Source organism: Balaenoptera ricei, chromosome 8 (genome assembly GCF_028023285.1).
Source record: "Balaenoptera ricei isolate mBalRic1 chromosome 8, mBalRic1.hap2, whole genome shotgun sequence".
In the NCBI taxonomy this organism is placed as follows: domain Eukaryota; kingdom Metazoa; phylum Chordata; class Mammalia; order Artiodactyla; family Balaenopteridae; genus Balaenoptera; species Balaenoptera ricei.
This window is the reverse complement of record NC_082646.1, coordinates 33313386-33337450: the sequence shown is the minus strand read 5'-3', so window position 1 is coordinate 33337450 and position 24065 is coordinate 33313386. Positions and strand designations below refer to the sequence as shown.

At 38.1% G+C, this 24065-nt stretch overlaps 1 protein-coding gene across 1 annotated transcript; it reads right to left on the bottom strand.

The window, feature by feature from the left end:
- Positions 1 to 13559: 13559 nt before the first annotated feature.
- On the bottom strand, positions 13560 to 23755 carry MMP13 (matrix metallopeptidase 13). The gene is made up of 10 exons (XM_059929363.1): positions 23636 to 23755; positions 23306 to 23547; positions 22476 to 22624; positions 22184 to 22309; positions 20066 to 20227; positions 18511 to 18628; positions 17377 to 17510; positions 16253 to 16412; positions 14327 to 14430; positions 13560 to 13660 (listed from the first exon to the last, which is right to left on the bottom strand). Exons 1-10 carry the CDS (start codon positions 23753 to 23755, stop codon positions 13560 to 13562), a joined length of 1416 nt encoding a protein of 471 aa, XP_059785346.1.
- Positions 23756 to 24065: the final 310 nt, after the last annotated feature.

Here is a 24065-nt window from a genome sequence, read left to right as displayed (position 1 = left end):
CCCTGCCAAGTACATACACATCGACACACCCCAGACAACATACTGCACCTCTATACTGTTTAATTTGTGCCCTCTTTTGGGCAGATGCATTTCCCAAGTGTCCTTTGTGTATGGCAATTATGGCAGGGTAACTAGCTGCAAAGGACATACTTTTTCTATTCCCAAAGGCCCCTCATTTCCTCCCATTTCCCCTTCTCTTTCTCCTTGCCCTCTGCTCCCACTTGGCAAGCCCTCTTCTGGGCCAGTGAGTAGCATTTCATACACAATGATGTTTCTGAGTCAGAATAAGACCACGAACCCAGGGAGCTTTGTAGTCAACATGACTATTTTTGAAGCAAAATGACTGCCAGATTCATTCAAGGTTGTACAGCTGGCCCTTGTCTGAAAGTGATGTCATCCAGTCACCTCCTGACATAGCCAGGCCTATGGGTACTACCCCCCATGGGGACCACCACCCCATGACACATTGAAGTTCCTGTCCTTTGTTGCAGGTGAAGACAGAAATTGCTCAATGCCACAAAAATGAAATGAGCACTTGTCTTACTCTTCTTAATTCAGTGATTGGGTATTACAGTAAAACTATACCAGAGAGCAGCTACATAGGGAAAATCACTGGAACTTTTTGCACTTTCATTGAGGGTGAGAAGGGAAACCTTATCAATTTCTAAGACTCACTATTTCCCAATCTACTCTCCCCTTGTCCACCAGTTATGTTCCCAGTGGTCAGGGACCATGCGTATTTACCTACTCTGCCATGGAAATTACTTAATTCCTATTTGTAAAACTATATACAACCTGACGTTTTGTAATTGTAACCTACAAATCAATTCACATGTTTGATTAAATGTGTCTGTTATCAAGCAAAGTTTCCTGTGCCCACAGTGCAGAGAACCAAATTCTGACTGCAGGTATCTGCAGCAAAGTAAGGGTTATTTTCAGGATTCCAGGAAAGGAGAATGGGCAGCTCATGCTCAAAAGACCCAAACTCCCTGGATGGCTTTTAGGATAGATGAATGGGTAAAGAAGATGTGGTACATTTATACAATGGAATATTACTCAGCCATTAAAAAGAATGAAATAATGCCATTTGCAGCAACAGGGATGGACCTGGAGATTATCATACTAAGTGAAGTAAGTCAGACAGAGAAAGACAAATATCATATGATATCACTTATATGCAGAATCTTTAAAAAAAAAAGAAAGATACAAATGAACTTATTTACAAAACAGAAACAGACTTACAGACTTAGAGAATGAATTTATGGTTACCAGGGAGGAAGGGTGGAGTTTGGGGAGGGATAGATTGGGAGATTGGGATTGACATGTACACATTGCTATATTTAAAATAGATAACCAAAAAGGACCTACTGTATAGCACAGGGAACTCTGCTCAATATTCTGTAATAACCTAAATGGGAAAAGAATTGGAAAAAGAACAGATACATGTATATGTATAACTGAATCACTTTGCTGTGCACCTGAAACTAACACAACATTGTTAACCAACTATACTCCAATATAAAATAAAATAAAAATAAAGACAATGTTAGAGGAGAGGGTCATAGGATGCCTGATCGGCTTGTGGACCTTCTTCTGATTAGTTGATTGTGAGGTAACAGTGTGATATTTCGGTAATCTCAATCATCAACCTTCTGGTTCCAACCTTCTGTTTCTATCTGGGGTCTCTGTGCTTGTGTTCAGCATGTAGTCACCATCCTCCTCGGGGCTCCTAGTTTCTGCAGAACATTTCAAAGATATGCATCAGATTGTTACCTATACCCCTTCAGGGAGATCTAGGAGTCCTGTGACTCTACTGTTTTAATCATTAACTGCTTGAGTCTGCTCTTTGTAACTCAGGGAAGGCCTAGGAGACTAAAACCTTTTTCTACAAACAACAAATGGGGAATATGGAGGGGTTTTGTACCAGGAAGGTCCTGCAGCGTTCTGCTTGGTTTCAATCCCCCTTTTCTTTTGATACTCCTCAATCCTGATGGTCACAGGGGTCAGACAAGAAAGTGAATAAAGTTTTGGATAGAGAGATTAATCATAAACTCACAGGTGAACTTGGTTTTAGGGGGACTCAGTTTCATGTCCTGGCACTTATTACTGAAATTTGTTGCCTAGGTGCCCTGGCCCAGTTTTACACCTAAACCTAACTTCACTTCCTCCCTGAGAAATACGCCAACAACCTCAGTTAGCAAAATTAGGCTGCAATATACTCAAAACTACTTTGTTTAATGAATGAGGAAGTGATGAATGAAAACTCTAACAGTTAAATTTTATTCTAAGAAATTTGGAAGACAACCTTATCAATGGTAAGCTTGCCAGTCTCTTTGAGAGCTTCAGCTGCGAGAATTCTACTCTAGGGCATATAGCAAAAGCCTTCTCAAGCTTGACTCAACTCTGATTATCATGACTTCATGTTCAGTAACAAGCATTCAGCTGGTATAAAACCATGTTTCTATAGGGTGTGTTTTGCCCCCCGGGCCCAAAGTCTTAATTCTTCTTCACTAAGTAAAGAATCATCAATGATTATACCACGAAAGGGAACACACCAAAGGGAACACCTTAATCCATTTTCTTTCTTTTCCCAAGGAGGAGGGACTGGGAGTTGATAACATCAGCTGTCAGTTGGGGTTGAAGATGGGCAGAGATAAGTCAGCATATCCGGGTAGCGTGAGACACACGTGTAATGCTGTAACCTAAGGGTGTGGTCATGTAGATGTACTGTCTATGGAATGAGTACATCCACTCCATATAGCTTTAAAACAATAGGTTTAGGCCCAGAGGATGTGGCGTTTTCAGCTTCAATATGAATGCTCAGAGTTGATTCAGCTACTGATGCAGAAATAAAGTCAGGCACATGTCTGGAAAAATTGACTATCTTGTGCTTCAGCTGACTGGGCCATGTCACATGGTTAAGTTGTATAACATATCAGAAGAAATAGGTTTAAGAAAGGGCTGGATATCAACAATTTCTGTCCATGCTCATCCTGAGGATCCAGCAGGACTTTAGTCTCAGATGAGCTATACCCCAGAGTGCAGTGTCTCTGTCATCCCACCTAGACCTTACCTTTCCTTGGGAGAAATCCTTGATGACTGGCTAATCTTCCTTGCAATTTAGAAGCCTCTGGGTCTTTCCACTAGGCTTTGCGCATACTGAGGAAATATGGATAAATTTTAAAACTAACCTAAATAAGACATTTAGTAAAGAAAATCTATTTCCTCCAATAAACCTTAAAATGTATTTCACGGACAAATAATAATAAATCCTTTATTAGGTACTCTTTCTTTTTTTCTAAACTACTGTATTCACATGCTGATATCTACTGTTAGTATAGATAGTACAATAGTTGACTAGATGATCCTTGCAAAGGACAGAAGGGCCTTTTGATGCTACCACCCACATAAGAAGAATCCTCTGTTGGCCCAGAACCAAAGAAAGGGAGTCAGGACTCATTAGCTGTAAAGAAATGGATGACTGATATTTTTTTATTTTCAATTCCAGAGAGCTCCTTCTAGGAATTTTAATAGCAGAATTCCATATTCTCAGGACTTCCCTCGCAGTCCAGTGGTTACGACTTCGCCTTCCAATGCAGGGGATGCAGGTTCGAGCCCTGGTTGGGGAGCTAAGATCCCACATGTCTCCCGGCCAAAAAAACCAAAACATAAAACAGAAGCAATATTATAACAAATTCAATAAAGGCTTTAAAAATGATCAACAACAACAAAAAAAGTCTTAAAAAAAAGAATTCCATATTCTCAAGAAAAATAGCAGACATACAAGCACTTAGTCATTTGACTAAACTGAAGAGAAGTAACATTTAGTTTGTGTGAACAAGGGAGTACTTAAGGATTACAGCTGTAAACCTGAAAAAATGGCTTCATTTTCACTATTGCCTCCCCCCTCCACCGTCTTCTCTGCACTGAGAACAGCTCTCCGGCCACAGCCCCTCATCCCCTTAAAATGTGTGCCTGCACTAAGTCCATCTCCACCCCCCTCCTTGGTCAGCCACTGCGCCCATCACTGTCTGCAGTGGTGCGGAAATGACTGATGGGAGCCCCAGCAGGTTGGCTGCTCAGGTATCCTGATCTCAGTCCTTCCTAGCCACGGCTTCCAAACCAACACCATTTCAAGGGACACTGACACAGAAGCCACGTTCACTGGGGCTGGGTTTCCAAGTTAGGGGTGGTTGGCTCTGGGGGTGGAATTGGGACTGTGTATGGGAGTCTCATTATTTGTTATGCCAGGAAGCCTTCTCTGAAGCAACAGAGAAGGACTTCGTCCTCTTAGAGGCAAGGGGCTCTTTTGTCTGATGGTGGCCTTTCTCATCCTCTGTGCCATGTGAAGGAGCCATCTCCTCTCCCATAGTTCTTTCTCCCATGTTTCATCTGCCCTGTATTGTATGTTCTTTTTCCTATAAGCCTCCAGGCAGTCTGGGGAAAGTGGTTGACTCAGGGTTTAACAGAGGGAAGATAAATAATACTGTATTTTTTTTTTAAAAAAGACAAAAAAACAAGAATGACTTCAGCTACTGATTTTGAGGATGTGCTTCCTGTCTCTGATTTAGTTAGACCCGTCATTCCATACCTCTACCCTCCCACGACCCACCCCTACCTCCATCTTCAGAATTGTTGAATTAGCAGCTGTTATTTCTTGAGCACTTGCTACAGGCCTAGGATTCTGCTAAGGGCTCTACATGAATTCCTTCAGATTACAGCAAAATTCCCACCTCAAAATGTCTCTTTGGCATATGGATTATTTCATATGCATATGGATTGTTTCAACAGTCAAGGCCCGAAAGACTCAGGAAGAAACTTTGACCTTCCCCTAACTGCCTGAAAGAAGGTAGAGCACCTGTTCCAGGAAGGGAGCTGCCACCATGGGTAACTATAGTATGAACTAGGTGTACACAGGGAAGCACCCCACAAAGTCAAGTCGCTTGTTAAAATTCTTCTCTGTGCCCCACTGTCTCTGCATGGGCCAGCAAACATTTGCTTACCAAACATTTGCTTTTCCATCTCCATGTGAATTGCTTTGAAGTCCCAGACCACTGCCCCCAACATCCTCTTTTGTCTTCAGCTGAAAATGGTGTTTAAGGTGAGGGTTTCAGCCATTTTGGCAGGTTACTAAGTTCTCCTGGGTCTCTCCCATCTGTACATGTTATTAAACTTTTGTTTGATTTTCTTTTAATCTGTCTCACATGAATTTAATTCTTACACCAGCCAGAAGAACCTAGAAGGGTAGAGGAAAATTACTTTCTTCCTGACAGACAGCTGTGACTAGCTTTTGTACTGATGATATCCAGAGGGGCTATGGGGTGGGTGCTCAGGTGCTGTGAAGGAGCGATCTTTGTAGTTGTACTTTTTTTTTTTTTTCCTGAAGAAGCCAATTGGATGGCTAAGAGTGAGAGGGGGAAGAAAAATTTAAGATGTTTGAGATGGACTGAAGAAAATTGAGATAGTTGTATGTATTTGTCAATATTTCTGCCTTCACTGAAGGAAGAGACCAGCCCTTCATGCATAAGCAGTGGGGGAGGGGGTCTTCCCTGGTGGCGCAGTGGTTAAGAATCTGCCTGACAATGCAGGGGACCCAGGCTCGAGCCCTGGTCCAGGAAGATCCCACATGCCATGGAGCAACTAAGCCCATGCACCACAACTACTGAGCCTGCGCTGTAGAGCCCGCGAGCCACAACTACTGAGCCTGCGTGCCTAGAGACTGTGCTCCTCAACAAGAGAAGCCCTCAAAATAAGAAGCCTGAGCACCGCAACAAAGAGTAGTCCCCTCTCACCACAAATAGAGAAAGCCTGTGCACAGCTACGAAGACCCAATTCAGCCCCCCCAAAATTCATTAATTAAATAAAAAAATAGCAGTGGGGCCCAGCCTCTGGGCTGAGGCAAGGACCAGAACTTGGACCGGTAAGATCTGGTAAAAAGAAGGCAGTATCCTCTGGGCACAGAGTATTAAGAAACAGGGATTCTGGCATAGGGACTAAAGGAGGAGACAGTTTGTAACAAAGGTAGGGACTCAGTCTTGAGAAAATCACAGAAATTGAGTTGTCAAAGCTGGATGCAAAACCAAAGTTGTCCTGGCAAAGAAAATTTCTTACTGAATCTCAAACAACTGAGCCAGAGCCCTTTTAATCTCTCCTGACTAAGGTCAATCAGAGACCTGAGCTGTGGGGATAAGATGGCCAGCAAAGGCTAAGAACCTGGGGGGGCCTGACTGTTATCCAAGATAATGTAGACACATGGACTCAGCTCCCCTTGTACCGTCAGATTAGTGGTACCCTTATGGTAGAATTAAATGTATTTCATGACCCTTGATAAATAATGGACATCTAAACACATAGTGGACTGTGGAAGTAGAGGAATTAATAAGCTAGAAGGAGAAAAGTGGGATTGAGGCAGGTGATAGATGGGCCCTCAAGCTAAACGGTTTGAGTTCGTTCCCTGTGGACCGATACTCTGAGATGGGAATAACAGGACAATTAAGAGAGGAGGCTGGGCCCTGCACAGATAGAAGATAAGAGACCACATATCCCTCATTCTCGAAGTCAGGAGACCTCCCCGACTACACATGAGCAGAAAGGTTCCTTGGAGGTCAAAAAGGGAGTGATGCTAAGTGGCTAAGTCTACCCATAGGCCTCTTCAGTAGCATCCATCTCGGCTAAGAGATGCACGTGCACACATGGGAAGATCCTGAGATACACTAAATATGGACTCTGACCCAGGCAAATCAAAATGATTGGTCAAAGGAAACACGGAAGAAATGCCCCATATAAGTGATTCAAACTGCCAAGAGGGCATGACTCTTTCCCTGAGCCCGCCCGTGTGTCTATCCACACATACTGTACTTCTTTTTTTCCCTAATAAATACTTTACTTGTCTCACTACTTTCTTTGTGGGAATTCTATTTCTGTAAAGTTGTAGGGCCAGGGCCTTGTCACTGACCACTGGTCTAGTGGCTAGGATTCAGTGCTCTCACCGCCACAACCTGACCTCAATCACTAGATGGGAACCGAAACTCTGCCTCAAGGCGCTGCAGGCCGAGGCCACCCGAGATCTAGAGGATTTTTATGGTCCAGCCTCCAACACTACGGTATGGTCTTGAAGAGATCATTTCCTTTCTCTTGGTCTCAGTTCTCATTCGTAAAAATAAAAAATGAATCAGATGATCTAATTGGTTCCTCTAGTTATTTTCATCTTAAGTAAACACAGGATATACAATATTGCCTCGTGCCCCCAGCCCCCAAATTTGCCACATTGAAATATTTCAGGAAATGTTTTGAACTTAAATGTAAATATCAAGCAGAAGCATATTACATATACAGAGGTTATAAGGCAATTCTAGTAAAATAGCTCTGAGTTCTTCGTTCATATTCCAGTTAATTCCACATAATCCCTGGGTAACTTTGTTGTACAAGTATTCTGCTTCTATTACCACTACTGCAAAATATTGCCCATTATTTCACTCCCTCATTACCCTGGTTCCTTGGCCTTTATTTTACCTCTGTTATTCAAACCATTAATCAGTTTGGACATTCCCTATGAAATTGGGAATACAACTACTTAGGAGGTATCTTACTTATTATGGGATAAATCCTGATAAGTGAATTCAGAAAGGTGGGCTTGGCTGGAGGCATAGCTGCTGTTTCTCAGCCCTCTGTTCAGCTCAAAATGATCCAAACCAGAGTTTTCCAGAAACAGAGCCAGCATAAGCATACACACTGTGCCCCATGTGCTCAGAGGTACTTAGAACTCACAGATTTCCTTTTTCCTTGTGTTGCTTTGGAAGCAAAGTCACAAGCCACTTGGCACTCATTAAGCTGAGGCACAGACTGGCTAGAGGATAAAACACAGAAAGGCCACACCTTTAACCACAGAAAACAATAGTCCTTTTCAGATAGAATTGGAAGGGTTCTGTGAACTGTTTTGCTTGCGACTTGTACTGTGCTAGCTTTTAGTGCTCAGTCTGTTAAAGGAAACGGAGGGTTGTCAAGAAAAGGAAGCCTACTGGTATATGTAAACATTAAAACACAAATAACCCAAAACACACTTTTAGTTACTAATTTTAAATCTTTTTGGCATAGCAGATGGGGCCATAGCTAAGGATGCTTGGATGATGTCCTTTAATCCAGCAAAAAGCCATGAAAATGAAAAAGAGTAATATCTTCACTTGTAAAGAATTGTAAAATATAACAAGCCAATTTTGAATAATGTGAGTCCATTACCATTTCAACCAAGATTTAAGAGTCTCACAGACTCACCAGATATCAAGTACTTATAATCTTTCCTTGCTCAGTTGTTGTGTGGGGACATTATTGAATGACGGACTTCTGGACTGGGTTATAACAAATTTTAAATATACGGAAGAGAAATTTTCTTTCTCACAGCATCTAATTTTAGGGCATAATTTTCACCATTTATGTCCAATAAGATACCATGATAAACTCTTACCAAAATGGCCATGCTGTTGGTGTAAACCTACCATATCTTTGATCCTCCAGAGGTCATTAATAGAATAGTTGTAGTCCCATTTGAGTGCCTTGTGAGCAGTGAGGTAGAGCAAAGCCAGGAAATCCTAAATCAGCATTTCACGAACTCTGGAATATCAGGCAGGTATAAAAGTCCAAAAAATTTAGAAAAACTAAACCATGTGAGAAAGAACATTTGGAAAGCTTAAACATTCTCTTCCTCTAAGCTTAACATTGTCTCCAGGTAATTGGACTGGTAATTTGGGATTTTCTTCCCTCTTGCTGCCAGCTAGTTTGGTTTCTTTTTAGTGTGATTCCATTCTCTGTGTACATTGTGTATTTTGTGGTTCATGTTGGAGCCTGTCACCCAGAGGCCTGTGGTGAAGCACAAACCCCAGCTCCAAGGGGTCTGCAGCAGGTCTTGGTGGCTTGGTGTGACACACCTTCCTGACTCTCACCTCCCGTGAAGGAAAACTTTAGAGTTGAGATGAGTGACAGGGACACATAAGGAAAGTAGAGCAAGCTATTCTTGAATTCCTTAGCTGTTAAACCTTATTTGAAAGTCAACGGCATAAAGTCAGGAATTAAACCATCAGCGATTTGGCCAGATTCCTCATCCTTACATTAAAGAACGAAGTATTAGTTTTGTGTCGTAATTAAATCGATTCATCATTTTCAAAACAGTATGGCTGATGCCACCTAGTGGAACTATTTTGAATCTCAACCTTATGATGAATCCTTAAATACCAAGGTATTTCCTGTAACTGGGACTTAAATTTAGTAGAGAGGTATGGTGGCTATCTTTTTGTGAGGTCTGCTATATATGTCTTGGCATTTTTATTCTGATATGAGGATGCAGGGATTGAGGACTCTATTTTTAATTTAACGTGAAAGTTCTCCCAGGATAATTTCCAGGGCAAAATTTGTTTCACCAGCATAGGATCTTGTCAATTGCTCCTATTTCAAAACATTTAAACTACTGGTTCACTTCGAGGGGGTTTTCAAACTTTTCACCCTTATTATTTGATGAAGAGGCTATTACTAGCTACAATTAGACTTGAGTGCAGTGTGTTGGGCAAATGCACCCTAACTTGGTCTCTTCACATCATACGTGAATATCTGTGTGAACAGGCTGTTTGTATTTTAACTGTAACATATTTTATAGCATAGCCTATTAAGCCCAACCACTCAACTCATATTGAGTTCTTTTTAAATAGTACCCCTGCCCCCATTGGTAAACTCCAAATAGACATTTGGTGTAATTTGAATTTGGTGCTCTGGCCACAGTGGAAGGACACTGATCCAAGTAACACCAATCAGATTGGGCATTTGAAATTGAAGCTGGAGCAGAGATGGGAGTTGGGAAAAATCCTGACTATATATCTCTATCTATTGGTTTATCTATCTAGCCATCCATGAGAGAGACCATGCAAGCAAATAATAAAGCAAATGAAAATTTTTCTGAAATCAAGTTAAACATCTCTTTTAAAAAGAGAGTAAAAGAAAGTAAATGATGTTCCATGTTCAGATATGTTTGGAAAACCTTGTTCAATTGGTTAAACAGTTTCTTTGACACAGGATTATTTGTAGCCTTTAATATGCTAGTATATACTATGAAACTTCTGGAAGGGGTGTAGAATACAGTGTTCCCCAAGATCTTAAGAAGCTTTGGCCCCTGGGAACACCAATGTCATCTCTCTCAGAAAAAGGGTTGCAAGGAGCACTTCCTTAGAGATTTTCTGAGGGACTCTGGGACCTGAGGGACTGGAAGCCTTGTTAAAACACAGATCTCATTCCGTGGCTCTGGGGGAGCACAGAATGTGCACTTCTAGCAAGTTCCCAGGTGGCACTGATGCTTCTGGCCTACAGAACACACGTTGAGAAGTATTGTTCTAAAGCAACCATTCTTATGCAGAGAGGAATTAGACACCATCCACCTGGGGTTTCCCTGAGAGTTAAGTCATCCACTTAAGACGAGGGGTGGGGATGGTGAGTGGCCTTTTACCACACCAGTACCATGCACTGACTCACTGGGCGCCAGGTAGGACCAAGGCCTTCACTGGGGAAGGGCCTCCCCAGTGCTCTGAGGGAAACAGGTCCCCACCTTGTTTCAGAATAATGTAGACACCCATATGCTCAAAAAAGTTAATATTTCCATCAACTGACTCAATTACCAAGAAGTCGATATTCACATGCCAACCCCTACAATGACCTATGTTTATTTTTAGCATAGACAGTTATTTTGTGCTAACAGTCTTTAAAAATCAATACTTTTTTTTTTTTCTTGATCATAGAGAGATTCTCTGATTTATATTTGGTATTGTGAAGGATAGGAGGAACATGGTTGGATTTAGGGGGGTTTCCTGGTACGGTTTACCTAACCATACTCTGTCAACATCATCATAAAATTATCTGTAAGGGAGTTCCCTGGTAGCCTAGTGGTTAGGATTCTGAGCTTTCACTGCTGAGGTCTCGTTCAATCCCTGGTCGGGGAAATGAGATCCTGCAAGCAGTGTGGTGCAGCCAAAAAAAACCTCTCTGTAACTCTCTACTGGGCTCCAACAGACCCATTCTAGTCTGAAGGCATGGGCCTGGAACCCTTTCCCTAATTCCCTTCACTGCATTGTTTGTACTGATTTTTTATGTCAGTTTGGGTATCTATCTCTTCCTTTGTGTTGTCCTTCTTGAAAGACCCTCCTGTGTCCCTCCCCCCAATATATACAGTAGGTAAAATCCCTCTTATGAGAGGATCTCAGAGCAAGTTTCCTTACCTTGTAGCATTTATCACAGTTGTAATTTTTACTTATCTGATTAATGTCTGTCTCCCCAACTACACTGTGAGCTCCAAGAAAGTAATGAGGTTTTGCTTTTCACTGTACTCCCAGAATCTACTTAAGTTTCTGACACAGGACAGAAATTAATACTTACTATACTTTATATATTTATTGGATGGATGGATGGATGGATGGATGGATGATGTTCTACACCAATAGCAAAACTTAGAAATCAGGAATCCTATTAAATTGTCAAGGAAGATGAAAAGCGCATAGTCTGACTTTGGGGGTGCACTGGGAGGAAGGAAAGAGCAGTCTTCTCTGCACCCATAACAGGTGGTCATTTCTCCCCTGGAAAAGCACTTTATTTACTCAATTTTAATCGCTTTGTTTTCATAGTAGGATAGAAGCTCTTCAAGGGTAGAAATCAAGTTTTTCTAGTTTATCTCAATGTCTTAGGTGCCTGACATAGAACGGATACTTATTAAATGTTTGGGGATGAACACTGTTTAAGAAAACACAAAAGACCTAATGTTTAAGCTCAGTGGCCCTGAGTTTCCTAGGTAGTGTTTGTCTTCCCCATTAGAGTTCCCTGCTTCCTCATATTTCCCCAAAGCTGCTAATCCTTTCATTTTAAACATCAGCAAAGTAAAGCCCAAACAAATTAAATGAGCTGCCTGAAGTAACATGCCCGAGTTCATGGCAGAGTCGGCATTAGGACTCAGTCTTCCTAACCTAGATATACTGCTTTCTCCACTTCATTACCAAGTAATACTCTCAGCAGAGAAGATTCTGAGGCGCCTGTGGGCTCGATCTAAGGAAGCTGGCCCAGAAAAGGGGGCTCATCAGCACGAGGCTGACCAAACTCGACCAGAACTTGAGTTAACAAAGCAGGGTACAATTAATACTAAATTTGAATTTAGTGTTCTTATAAAAAACAACCAAACAAAAAGATTAGCAAGAAAAAGGAATAATTTAAATGGACATTCTTTGTGTGAGGAAAAGCTTAAAATTATACCAAAAGACAAAAATATACTGTATGACAATGTCTGTTGAAAATAACTTTTTATTATAAACAATATAAACATTTCCTAATACTTTTTGCATATATAATACACTTTCTTTTCTTTGCTTGAGTTTTTATGAACATGATCTCTCAACACAATGGTTCTTCCCTTGATGACCATTCATATATTCAATAAGTACCAAGTGCCAGGCACTGTAAAAAGTTCCCGGGGATTAAAGAAAAAAAAAAATAAAAAGGAGAAAAAAGGCATAGTTTCATTTTGCAAGAGGACCATAATCCAGTAGAATGTTTCCTTTATTTAGGATATCTCTGTTTTAACATATATACTTCCAATTTATGATATATTTTAGTCTATTTCTTTCAAAAATAGCTTATATACCCAAGGTAAACTGGACAATTAAAACAATTGTTGAGATAAAATAGGGTTAAAACACTACTTTTAGCCTTAAATAATCAGATGATTTATGAAAAAGTGATTCTGTGGCCTTAGATCATTTTGTTAACAATTTTAATATACTTTGATATTTTTGAAAGACCTGAAATATTTTAATACAAAGAGAGATCATCTCTCTTTGTCTTCTATAAATATGAAAAGAAATATTTGTCTTCTTTGAGAGTAGTCCTTGTCAATAGTGAAAATTAAACACAATACAAAGGCCACATCTGCTGTCCTCACCATTAGTCTTTGTCTCATATCTTTAGTGACTCTGATATTTCTGAATGAAGAGGGGCACATACATCCAAATATTTTTAGTGAAAAGCCCAAGTTATTTCTTTGGAAAGTTGTCTACAGTATATTTATTACAGACATTTCCCTTTGGTTTATTGTTGTTTGTGTATGGCTGTCATACGCTCCCCTAAAATTGCATTTTCATACGACTTTATACTATTTGGTAAAGATGATTCATTAATTATATAAATGTGATTTACTTTTATGTCTTTGCAAAGTTTCCTTATAAATATATTAAGTTAACTCTCTTTGACAGACCATATATCCCATTTTTGATGTTGAATATTGTCAACTACTGCTTCTGTATAGCACACAAGAATTAGGTGATCCTTAGAGATAATGAATTTCATGACTTTAAAATTCATTGTGGTTCCACCCCCATGCATAGCTGTATAGATACTAAATATTCAAAGATAACTTACTGAAGCTTGTTCACAGAACTAGTCTTTCCCCTGATATCTCTCCCTCCCCCATGACCCCCCCCCAAAAACATCTGGAAGCATTATCCCAAAAGGTCTCCAGGATTTAAATAACAATATTTTTAAAACATTTAACACCACAATAGGGAATTTGTTGGCATGACACGAACAATACGGTTACTACAGATGCTGTATTCAAACTGTATGGGCCCATTGAAAAAATAGATATAACCTATAAGAAAAAGACCAAAAAGAAAATTTCAGAGTTTGAAAATAATGTTTTACTCTAGCTACCTTTAAAAGCCCAATCTGTTAGATTCACTTTTTTTTAACATTCCAGTGTTTATCTTTATAAATACTACTAATGCTTTAATATATTGTTTATAATTTAAAGAGGGGGAAAGGTATGAATGTCTCCAGCTCTCTTAAACTGTCACCTCGAATTAATTGCTGTATTGGCAGGAGTTCCAGTTTTGATGCTTGAATTATTGATATTGGTTATTTTTTGTAAGTTAGAGATAACATCCCTTTCCATAATTCAAGCAAAAAATCATTATATAGTTATGATTATTGGTCTTCATATATAAATTACTCCCCACTCCACCCCTGATTTGAACTATACTTTTTGCATCTTAATATCTTTAAATTTAAGGTAGTGTTTAAGATTTGGCATCTTTTATTCATAGAATTAGCAGTCATTAAGTAAAATTCTCATTTATTATAAGCATATTAATTTTTGTTTGCTGTCTGTGTAAGTAGTCACACAAGAATGAGTAATCCCTTAACTGCCAGACATTTATCAGCACATCTAAATTCTGTGTAAAATTCCTTTATAAGGAAATTATTTCAAGGGGCTACAGAAGCCCTCCATTAAGGTCAGTGCAATGGAACTAGTTACCATTTTTCTCGAAGACAGCATCTACTTTATCACCAATTCCTGGGAAGTTCTCTTCTATTAGTCTGGGGTAGTCTTTATGCATCATACGGTTAGTTTCATCATAGCTATTTAATAAGAAAAAGAAACTCTTGAGTAGGTCGTAGGTAAATTACTTTAGAAATAATACAATGGATATAATGGAAGCTTTCAAAATTGACAGAAGTTTCAAATTTTTAAGTCCATTTGAAACAACCAGTAGCTTTTTAAAATTAGGAATTATAATACTGAGTACATAGTGGATACCTGGTGAGGTATTTTGACTTGCCTAAAGACCATCTTTGTAAAGACAGTTATAAGCTCATTTCCATTTCAAAATTTGCATAGCTGTTATAAAAGTATATTATTAGGAAATTGTTCTTAGAGTGAAATAAATATATGTTTATGCATTGAACAATTATCTGTTGAGCTCCCACTGTGTGTAAGACAACTTGCTAAGTGCAGTAACGGATGCCAAACTATTTAAGGTTCAATTTCTGCACTAAAAAGTTATAGAGGCATACAGTGGAAATAAAACTAGGAAGAGGAGCACAGCTTTCCCCTCTCATAACTTTATATTCCATACTCCTCTTCCTCTGCACATACTCACACCCTAGCCAACCAAACACACTCAGAAATTAACCTAAGAGAACAGCCTCCTGTGATGTAATATTCCTACTGTTACTGATGAAAGTTTTTTATATTTTTGAGGTACGTTTCAATAGATAAAAAGTAAGAACCACTGCACTATCAAGAAAGCTAAGACGTATACACACAAAACTGCAACACTAGGCAATAGCGGCTAAACATCATGAGAGAGTAAACATGAGATGTCATGGGAGTTACATGAGAAGGGAGATAACTTTGAATGGGGTGATCAAGAAAGACTTTCAAGTTAACTTTAAACAGTGGATAGAATTTCCAAAGAGAAGAGATGTAGGGAAAGACTTTTAGCAAAGAAAATTTCATAAGGGAAGGTTATGGGGAGATAAAAGCACAGTGCATTTGAGATATGGTAAGCAATCCATCTTGACGGAGCCATAGACCTCATATAGGGTAAACGGACTGGAACACTAGTGCAGGTAGAACCTGGCAGTAATATTTAAAGTTGTAAGTGTCATTATCAGAAATAAAGAAACCAAAGGGTAATGATATGTAAGAGTGTGTGTGTGTGTACACATGCATGCATGAGTATATATATATATATATATATATATATATATATAGTGAGTGTATATATGTGTGTGTGTGTATAGAGGGAGTAAAGTTACCATTTTAAAAATTTCAACTATTGTGTACCTATGAGATAATCATCCCTGAATATAGACGTGGATTTGGGCTCATAAATATTGCCAATGTCAATGCTGCCTTGAGCTCTACACGTGTTTTCAATATTCCTGTTCTACTTGTTCTTCAAAAGGAGCTGGCTTCACAAACTACAAGCCTAGCAGCTTCCTGGCCAACCTCTCCAATGAATCAACAGACTAGAAATTGTAGCCTTCTCTCGCTCAGTCTTTTCCTGTACCTATTCTTGTGTCCTCTCTGGCCACAGAAGATGAAGCTCCATGTAAATTAGGAGAGGACGACAAGAAAGAGAATCCAGGAGAAAGATTACAAGGAATTAAGATGTCAAAATAAGAGAGAGAGTTGTGCCATGGTTGAAGTACAACAAATGCCTAAGAAAGAGAAGAGTGGCCCAGAAAGGGCAAGAATTATATATTTTCAAGAGAGCTTGAGACTTTTAAATACCTGTGTTAGGAGCTACCTGCTGGAGCTGGCATGGAAGAGAAATGAATGACTGGTATGACGTTTAAAATACTGCATGAGATAATTTTAAGTAGCAAGAGATTTTCGAGACTCACTTTGCCTCTATGACACAAGATGATGGGTCAGTAAATATGGCTGCCATACCTCCAGACTTGGTTTCCGGAGAAGAAGAGCGTCTCCCCTGTATTCTCAAAGTGAACGGCCGCACTTATCTTTTTAACCTCTTTTGGAAATCCCAGTTCGGATATTTTTCTGGGATAACCTTCCAGAATATCATAACCATTAAGAGCCCAAAATTTTCTGCCTAGAATAAGTAAAAGAATTGTTTTATTATTCAAGGGAATCTATTAAAACTCACATAAGTAGATATTTAACAAAGAAAGACTCATTTTGCACATTTAGAAATAAATTAGTCAGTGTTTGTGGTCACCATGTTTATGAAACACAGAAATATGCACATTCTTCAAACAAAAAAAAAAGGATTTAAGATGCCAGTTTCCTAACTGTAAGTATAGCCAACTAAATATCATGATTAGTTTGACAATTTGTTACCTCTGAATATTAAGTTTGGAACTGGGTGAAAAATACGTTAAGATTTCTGTATGAATAAGCAGCACAGTAGGAATAGGAAATTAACTTGAAAACTCAAATTTTATACCAGTAGAAAATTATTTTCTTCTCTAAAAAGTGACTTCATTATAGCATTAATTATAATAGTCAAACAATAGAAACAATGTCAGTAAAATGCTATGTAGCCATTATAAATTATGATCATGAAACTGGAATAGCAATTTGAGAACCTATGTCAAGGGAACAAGTAGAATATTAAAATGTATATACATTATGAATATAAATATTTAAAATACATATTTCATATGGTGAAAGACTAGAAAATAAAGTGAGAAAATAAAATAAGTTGACTTTTCAGAAGGGGAATTACGGATAATTTTTTTCAATTTTTCAAAATGTACATTGTTATAACATTTGCTTAGTAAATAATTTTTAAGAGGAAATAAGAGAAAAAAACTGACATGATTGGTATGAAATAAAGAGTGGATATGATAAGTAATAACGTAGACTTTTTACTTGTCAAATTTGGGGACACTTGGTAGAAAGGTTTCAGGTGCTTTCTGGTTCCCATTTTGTTATACTCGATTCTTAATTTAGGTGTATTTTTGGCAACAATCATTTTATTAAGTCTCTGGTAGCATCAAGTTCATCACTGTCTGCTCTGGACATGTGGGAGGTCTCACTGGTGGAAAGATTACCTCTAAAGATGAAGATAAGGTCATGGGAAGGGTGCTCATATGCAGCATCAATACGGTTGGGAAGTTCTGGCCAAAAGGATTTTGTTAAAAACAGCTCTGCGTCAACCTGCTGAGGATGCAGACGCCAGAAGAATCTAACACAAAAGTAAAAATGCAGAGTTTGCCATCATTTTTTCAAGTACAATATGTCTATCCTGCTAGCCACCTGTCTCCACATCAATACAGGTAAGTTAGACACAACCATTCCCTAGCATCCGTGAAGGGGAAAGATTTCCACTTCCCTTAAGTGCCAGTTAAACAAGCTGTTGCTATCTTAACTCTATCCTATAGTATTGAAGTCTAAAATCTCACAGAGCCTTTGTGAAGGCTCCAAGTCATTTGTGGGCTGGGACCATGCTTTGTTCAATTTTGCATATTTTGCAAGTGGCAAGCAAATGTGCCAGGCACTGTGCTGGGCTCTGTAAAGAAAACATGAGTGACACAAACTATGCTCCCAAGATCTCATGGCCTGGGGAAACTGATATATGAGAAAATACTGGAGCACAATGAAATTAAAGCTATAGTAGAGGAGATAGGAATGCTATAGGATCACAGATGAGGGAACAATTAATTCATTGAATAGATGAACAAATGAACAAGTAAGGATATTAAAACAATATCAAAATTAAAAATTAGTATTTCATTTTTCATCACCTATAGATTTAGGTTGTACAGTGCTTCCTCTCTTAAGTTCCAATATATGTTATCAGAACCAAAGTTTTTCCATATCAAAAGGAATTCATGTGGAATTATGAGTAACAGCTTACTAATATGGTAATTGATTTCAATAACTGCGTTTTTAAATAAATAAATTGTATTTTTATATTTACTTTGTAAATATGTCTTTATAAGAAAAACTACAACCAAAGATGTAAAAGGAAGCTATACAATGCCAAGATTATCCATTGAAAAGTAAAACATTTATCCATCAGTTATTTATTTCCTCTCATATATGTAAATAAACTACCCAAAGTTCTATTATTTTCACTAACTTCACCTTTCTTTGGAAGTTTGACCACATGTTTTGGCAATTTGAAGACATGGCTTCACAAATGTTTGTTACATGCAGGTTTTATAAAATAATATGAAGAGTACCTGTCTTTAAAGATCATTGTTTCTCCTCGGAGACTGGTAATGGCATCAAGGGATAAGGAAGGATCACATTTGTCTGGCGTTTTGGGATGTTTAGGGTTGGGGTCTTCATCTCCTGGACCTGCAGTCATGAAATGAGTGAAAGAAGTTACTGAGGATGACCTGATTCTGCCAATGGAGAGCAGAAAGGTCAGTAAGTCCTGCCACCCTTACATAATGCTCCAAAGAACCTGTAATCCTACTTTCTTCCTCCATGGTTACCAAGTTCTTGCCTACGGGACTTCTCCTTCTGTTTTCATCTTTCAAGACCCTTGAGAATCATCTCAGCTACAAATTTAGCTTTCTTGAGGTTGGTGATAGAAATGGGGTAGGAGGGAAGAAAAGACTTTGAGGAAATTTTCCCCATGCTTTGCACAACCTATTGACGGACTTCTATTGAGAGACACGTTCCTCTCAATGTCATTTCTGGTGGCATGTTATCTCTGTGGGAGCCCTCATTTGGGCTCTTTCTCTTGCCTATTTTATCAGCTGTCAGCATCAGCTCATGTCGCTTTATCAGTTGACCACACCACAACTGCATCTCAGTGAAAAGCTAGGTCTTCAGCCACTCTGGTATGACTGGCCACATGTTGGGAAATGTTCCACCAGCTCACATGAGTGCAGAAGAGGTGCAGTACATAAAATAATTCTAAACTTATTTTTCCCTAAATAGGTCCTATTAGTTCTATCATTAAGTTCCTCAGTCAAGATATTGGAGAAATAGTAAAAGTTGCAAAATTCTTGCCTGTGGCTACACTAGCTGCTGTAGTAGATTTAAATCCAGAAGGGAAAATAATAGGTTGGGGTGGCCTGAACTAGTTTTCTGAGCTCTGTGTTCTAGAAGTGTTTACACTGATGACTGTGTACTGTGGTTTTACTTCCATTTATGGTAGGTGCTTTTGCTTGTTTGGGTTGAAGTATAATTATTTTGTAAATATTATTGAAAATTTGGAAGAAAAAAAAAGGAACAGATTCTTACAAATGGCCACTGTAGATGTTGGTTAAAAACTAACACAGGCCACTTGAATGGTTTCTACTGTGGCAAACAGGAGTAGTTGAAAGAATACCCAGATTTTGTAAAAGCTGGTTAAAATCTCACTTTCTCCCTGTATAAGCTGGGTGAAAGCTACCCCAAAAGCTGTGTTGCTATCCAGCTGTGTTTCACCCAGCTGTGCTGCTATCGATACACTATTTAAACTCTACAGGCTTAGTTTCTTCATTGGTTAAATGGTGAATAAAATATTTCCCTTTCTGATGTCAGAGGTATTGTGAGGGTATCAAATGTACCTTGCAATGTATAAAATACAAACATGAGGAGTTACATTCTGCAAAAACTTTGGAGAATGGAATATTTTCTACTTGAGCAGGTAGTTTGATTCGGAAAGAAAAAATGAGCGTGTTTCCCCAGGTTTTAATAACAAAACCAGGACAGCAATATTGGTAATGGTAAATTCACTAATAATTTAGAAAATAAATGTATATATCTCTTCTGCTGTTAAACTGGTAAATTAATAGTTACCATAGAGAGACTGGATCCCTTGTGCATCATCATCAGGAAGCATAAAGTGGCTTTTGCCAGTGTAGGTATATATGGGAAACATGAGTGCCCCTGGGTCTTTGGAGTGGTCAAGACCTAAGGAATGGCCAAACTCATGGGCAGCAACAAGAAACAAGTTGTAGCCTATAAGAAAACAAAGAAACTGAGAAAAAAATGTCCTCCAATGACCAATTCACAGAATAAATATTATTTTCCTCATCTATCTGGTATGTCACCATTTCTCTTTCTTGGCTATTTAACTCACATTTTAAAGTTAATATTCAGTGGCTTAAAGGAAGATTTAAAACATTGATTTAATCATTATAAATAATTTGGTGCTCTCTTTGATTATAGCTGCCTACACAGAGTACCAACACATTGATTAGTAATCAAAAAAGATTTATTGTGAAGACACTAGTAATCCTGATTTGCTCTTTGTTTTCTCATGTCAGATGAGGAAAGTAGACAGTGATGACTTTAACTGGAAACTCATGGGAAAAAATATAGGGTGATACATATCTACGGTACTGCCTAGAACATCATCTAAATAGGAGGCATCATCCAAAGGTATAATGACCAAGCATAGAGGATGCATTGAACAGGATCTCCAGGAATCTACTTGGGAGCAAATTCCAACCAAATGATCCTTTCCAGAATATCTCTAGACTCTAGAATTTAAAGAAACAGAAATTATGGACGTGATTGACCAACTTTCCTCTATTCTCGAAGACTACTATGTCAATGTATTTACATTATTTCCTCTAGTCACTCTTTCCACCAATTTTTGAGCCTCCTAATACTGGTAATTTAAATTGGAAAAAAATAATAAAATATTAAAAGAAAAAGAACACATGAAAGCTGGAGCCAGTGGTTTCAATTTGACCTTGAATGCACTTTGCTATCATAGCCTATGCATGAAGAAAATGTATAACAAATTTAGTGAATTGTGCAGACCATAAGAGTGATCAAAGTTCATGATAATCTGAATGACAAGTAATTCTTCATTGAAATAACTAGCAGTGGGTACCATTCTTGGCCTTCAGCTGAAAAATTAATCCTGACTTGTGGATGTTTTCATTCATTTCACTTAAATATTTCAAACCCAGAATTTATGCAGGAACCAAAAACTGAAGCTTACTGTGACTATGTCTTAACAATACTATGTGTTGTTCTTTCCTCCTAAAATCATTCTTACCTGTGAAATATTCAGACCTTAAATATATAAATTCTCACCTTTCCTTCCAAAGACAGATTGGAGATGTAAGCATTGAGACATTGACTATTCAATGCCCAGTTTTACTTCTTGGAAAAATAATTCTTTTTATTTAAATGAATAATAAAAAGTAGCTGTTTTTGAAGGCTACCCTCTAATTTTCACAACTAAGAGTCCATATAGCTCCAAAATTAAGTCCTAGTTGGGGTAATCTAGCTTTTCTGCCTAAATTAACATTCCCAATTCTTTTGAGCCTTGACGATTCAACTACTGACTGAATTCACTCAACAGTCAGTTTCATTTTGCTCTTGTAAATACAATTTAATCTGTTTTGTCTCATGCTTTCTCAAGTAAGACACTATATTGATTTGTTAGAGTGGTATTTGTAAAATCAGTGATATAGACAAGTCTAAAGCAAGTAACATATAACAGAGAACAGAAATTTGACTGCACTTGTGCCATTAATATTTCTACAAGGAAAAAAAATTCCAACTCACATCCAACTCATTTATGATCTACATATTTAGCCTTAATAGTTTTTAGATTTATATTTGTAATAAACTGTACTTCTTCAACATGTCAAAGGTAATCCACAATAATAATACTTTGGTTGACAGAAAGCATTCTGATCCTGTTTCAAAGTTAGCTAGTATCCCTTGAGCCACTAGACTTAGTAGATTTTGCTCATTTTTAATGTTTCATATTGGCTTATAGAAATGTCACTTGTAGAGACTAATAAGTGGAAGATTATCATACTTGTTAAACTTTTTTGGAAAATAGAATCAAATACCAAATATAATTTACAGTATGCTTAAACTTCTTATTAATGGGTTAATAATCTAATCTAATCTGATAATCATGAATTATATCTTTATAAGAAATACTACCTTTGGAACTACTTGTCCAGGTTTCATCATCATCAAAATGGGCATCTCCTCCATAATTTGGTCCAGGAGGAAAAGCGTGAGCCAATAGACCAGAGGGTCCATCAAATGGGTAGAAGTCACCATGCTCTATACACAAAAACAAGAGTTAAGACTCTAATTATATGAAGTAGCGCCTAGCACAGGTGCTTGGTGAATTTTTGTTGAATTCTGTAAAAATTAATGAATAACTGAAAGAAAGAATAAAAGAATGGAGCCAAATAAGGAGCAGAATATAAAAATTCTGCATCATTACCTTTAGTTCCAAAAGAGATCATGATATCCGCAGTGCCACTGTGAATTCTGGTAAAATTCAGAGGTGTCACATCAGACCAAACTTTGAAGGCTTTTTTGAATGCCTTTTCAACTTCAGAATGAGTCAAGTCAGGGGTATAATTCACAATTCTATTCAACAGAGAAAGTTTCAATCAAAATTTTGGAAGGTGAAAGCTATTTTAGAATATATTTTCTTGGAATACTGCTTTTCTACTCAAAATGCAATGGTTTCTCTAAAAGTTCTACTAAAGGTCCATTGTTTCCAAGAACTTATTAATTATGATGCCATAGAAAGACTATAAAATGAAGAATTCAATCAGATATTTGAGTATCTCCAAATATTTGACCATTTGACATCTTAAAGTATTTAGATGTTTAATAAAGCTTATACTGCATGCTAAAAGTTCTGTATCACTATAGCCTAAACAAATGAAATAGTTCTGTAAAGTTCATAGAGAATGAAACTCTCCATTTTTAGCACTGTTATAATAAATATGCCTGATTACTGCATCTGCAAATTTTCTTGAAACTACTTTTACCTCTATTTTGATTTCATATCTGAAAGAAATAAATTGAGATTTGCAGTGAGAAATAATGCTGGGTTTATGTAACAATAATAGATGCTATGAGATATTCTCATCAACAGTATTAAAGTTATTCCTGGACCTACTTAACTTCCAGTTTAATATCTAAGGCCTACGTAAAACAATGGGACCACACGTGTTCTGTCACCTGTAGCTTGTGCTGAAAATTAGACATCTGATATTACAAAATATAACAAATATTAAAGAAAGATAGTCTATGATTTACCTGTAGGTTAAGTTCATTTTGGGCCATTTGAGATTTCGAGGAAAAACATTGTATTCACCCACATCAGGGACCCCACATCTTGGTTTTTTCATGATGTCTAAGATGTTATCATCAAGTCTGCCAGTCACCTCTAAGTTGAAAAAAGACTGCATTTCTCTAAGCCTGTCAACCACAGAGCTTGTTGCCTTCTTCTTCAGGATTCCAGCAGGATTCAGAGGATAGTAGTATGATTTCAGGTAGTTCTAGGAAAGAGACCAAAATGATCCTCTTTTAAAAGAAAAGGACATTTATGAAATGTATCACACCATTGGGAATGGCAAAATACTCTACCTCTGCAAACTGGAAGTCTTCCTCGGACAAATCGTCAGAATCTCCATCATTGGGAAGAGGCAGGGACCAACAATGAGTCCAAGTCAAGAAGAGGAAGGCAGCCAGGACACCTGGGTGCATCTTGAATGGTTGTGCCTGGAGGCTGCTGCTTTTCCACAGGCAAGTACCTTTACTTTTATAGGCCTATGATGGTGAGTCATCATTTGTGGACAAGTTTCAACTTTCTAGTCAGTTAAAGGTAAACATGTTTACATGGGGACTTTTTTTCCTCCCAAGAAGTGTGGTTTGTGGTAGAATTTGAGGGAAATATAAAATGAGGGCTTCTCTTATTTCAGCAGGGTCTCAAAAACCATCTGGCAAAATAACGGCCTCAGCATATTTATGGCTATTGTGGGAAGAGTAAAATTTTCACTTCACTTGGCAAAAATGT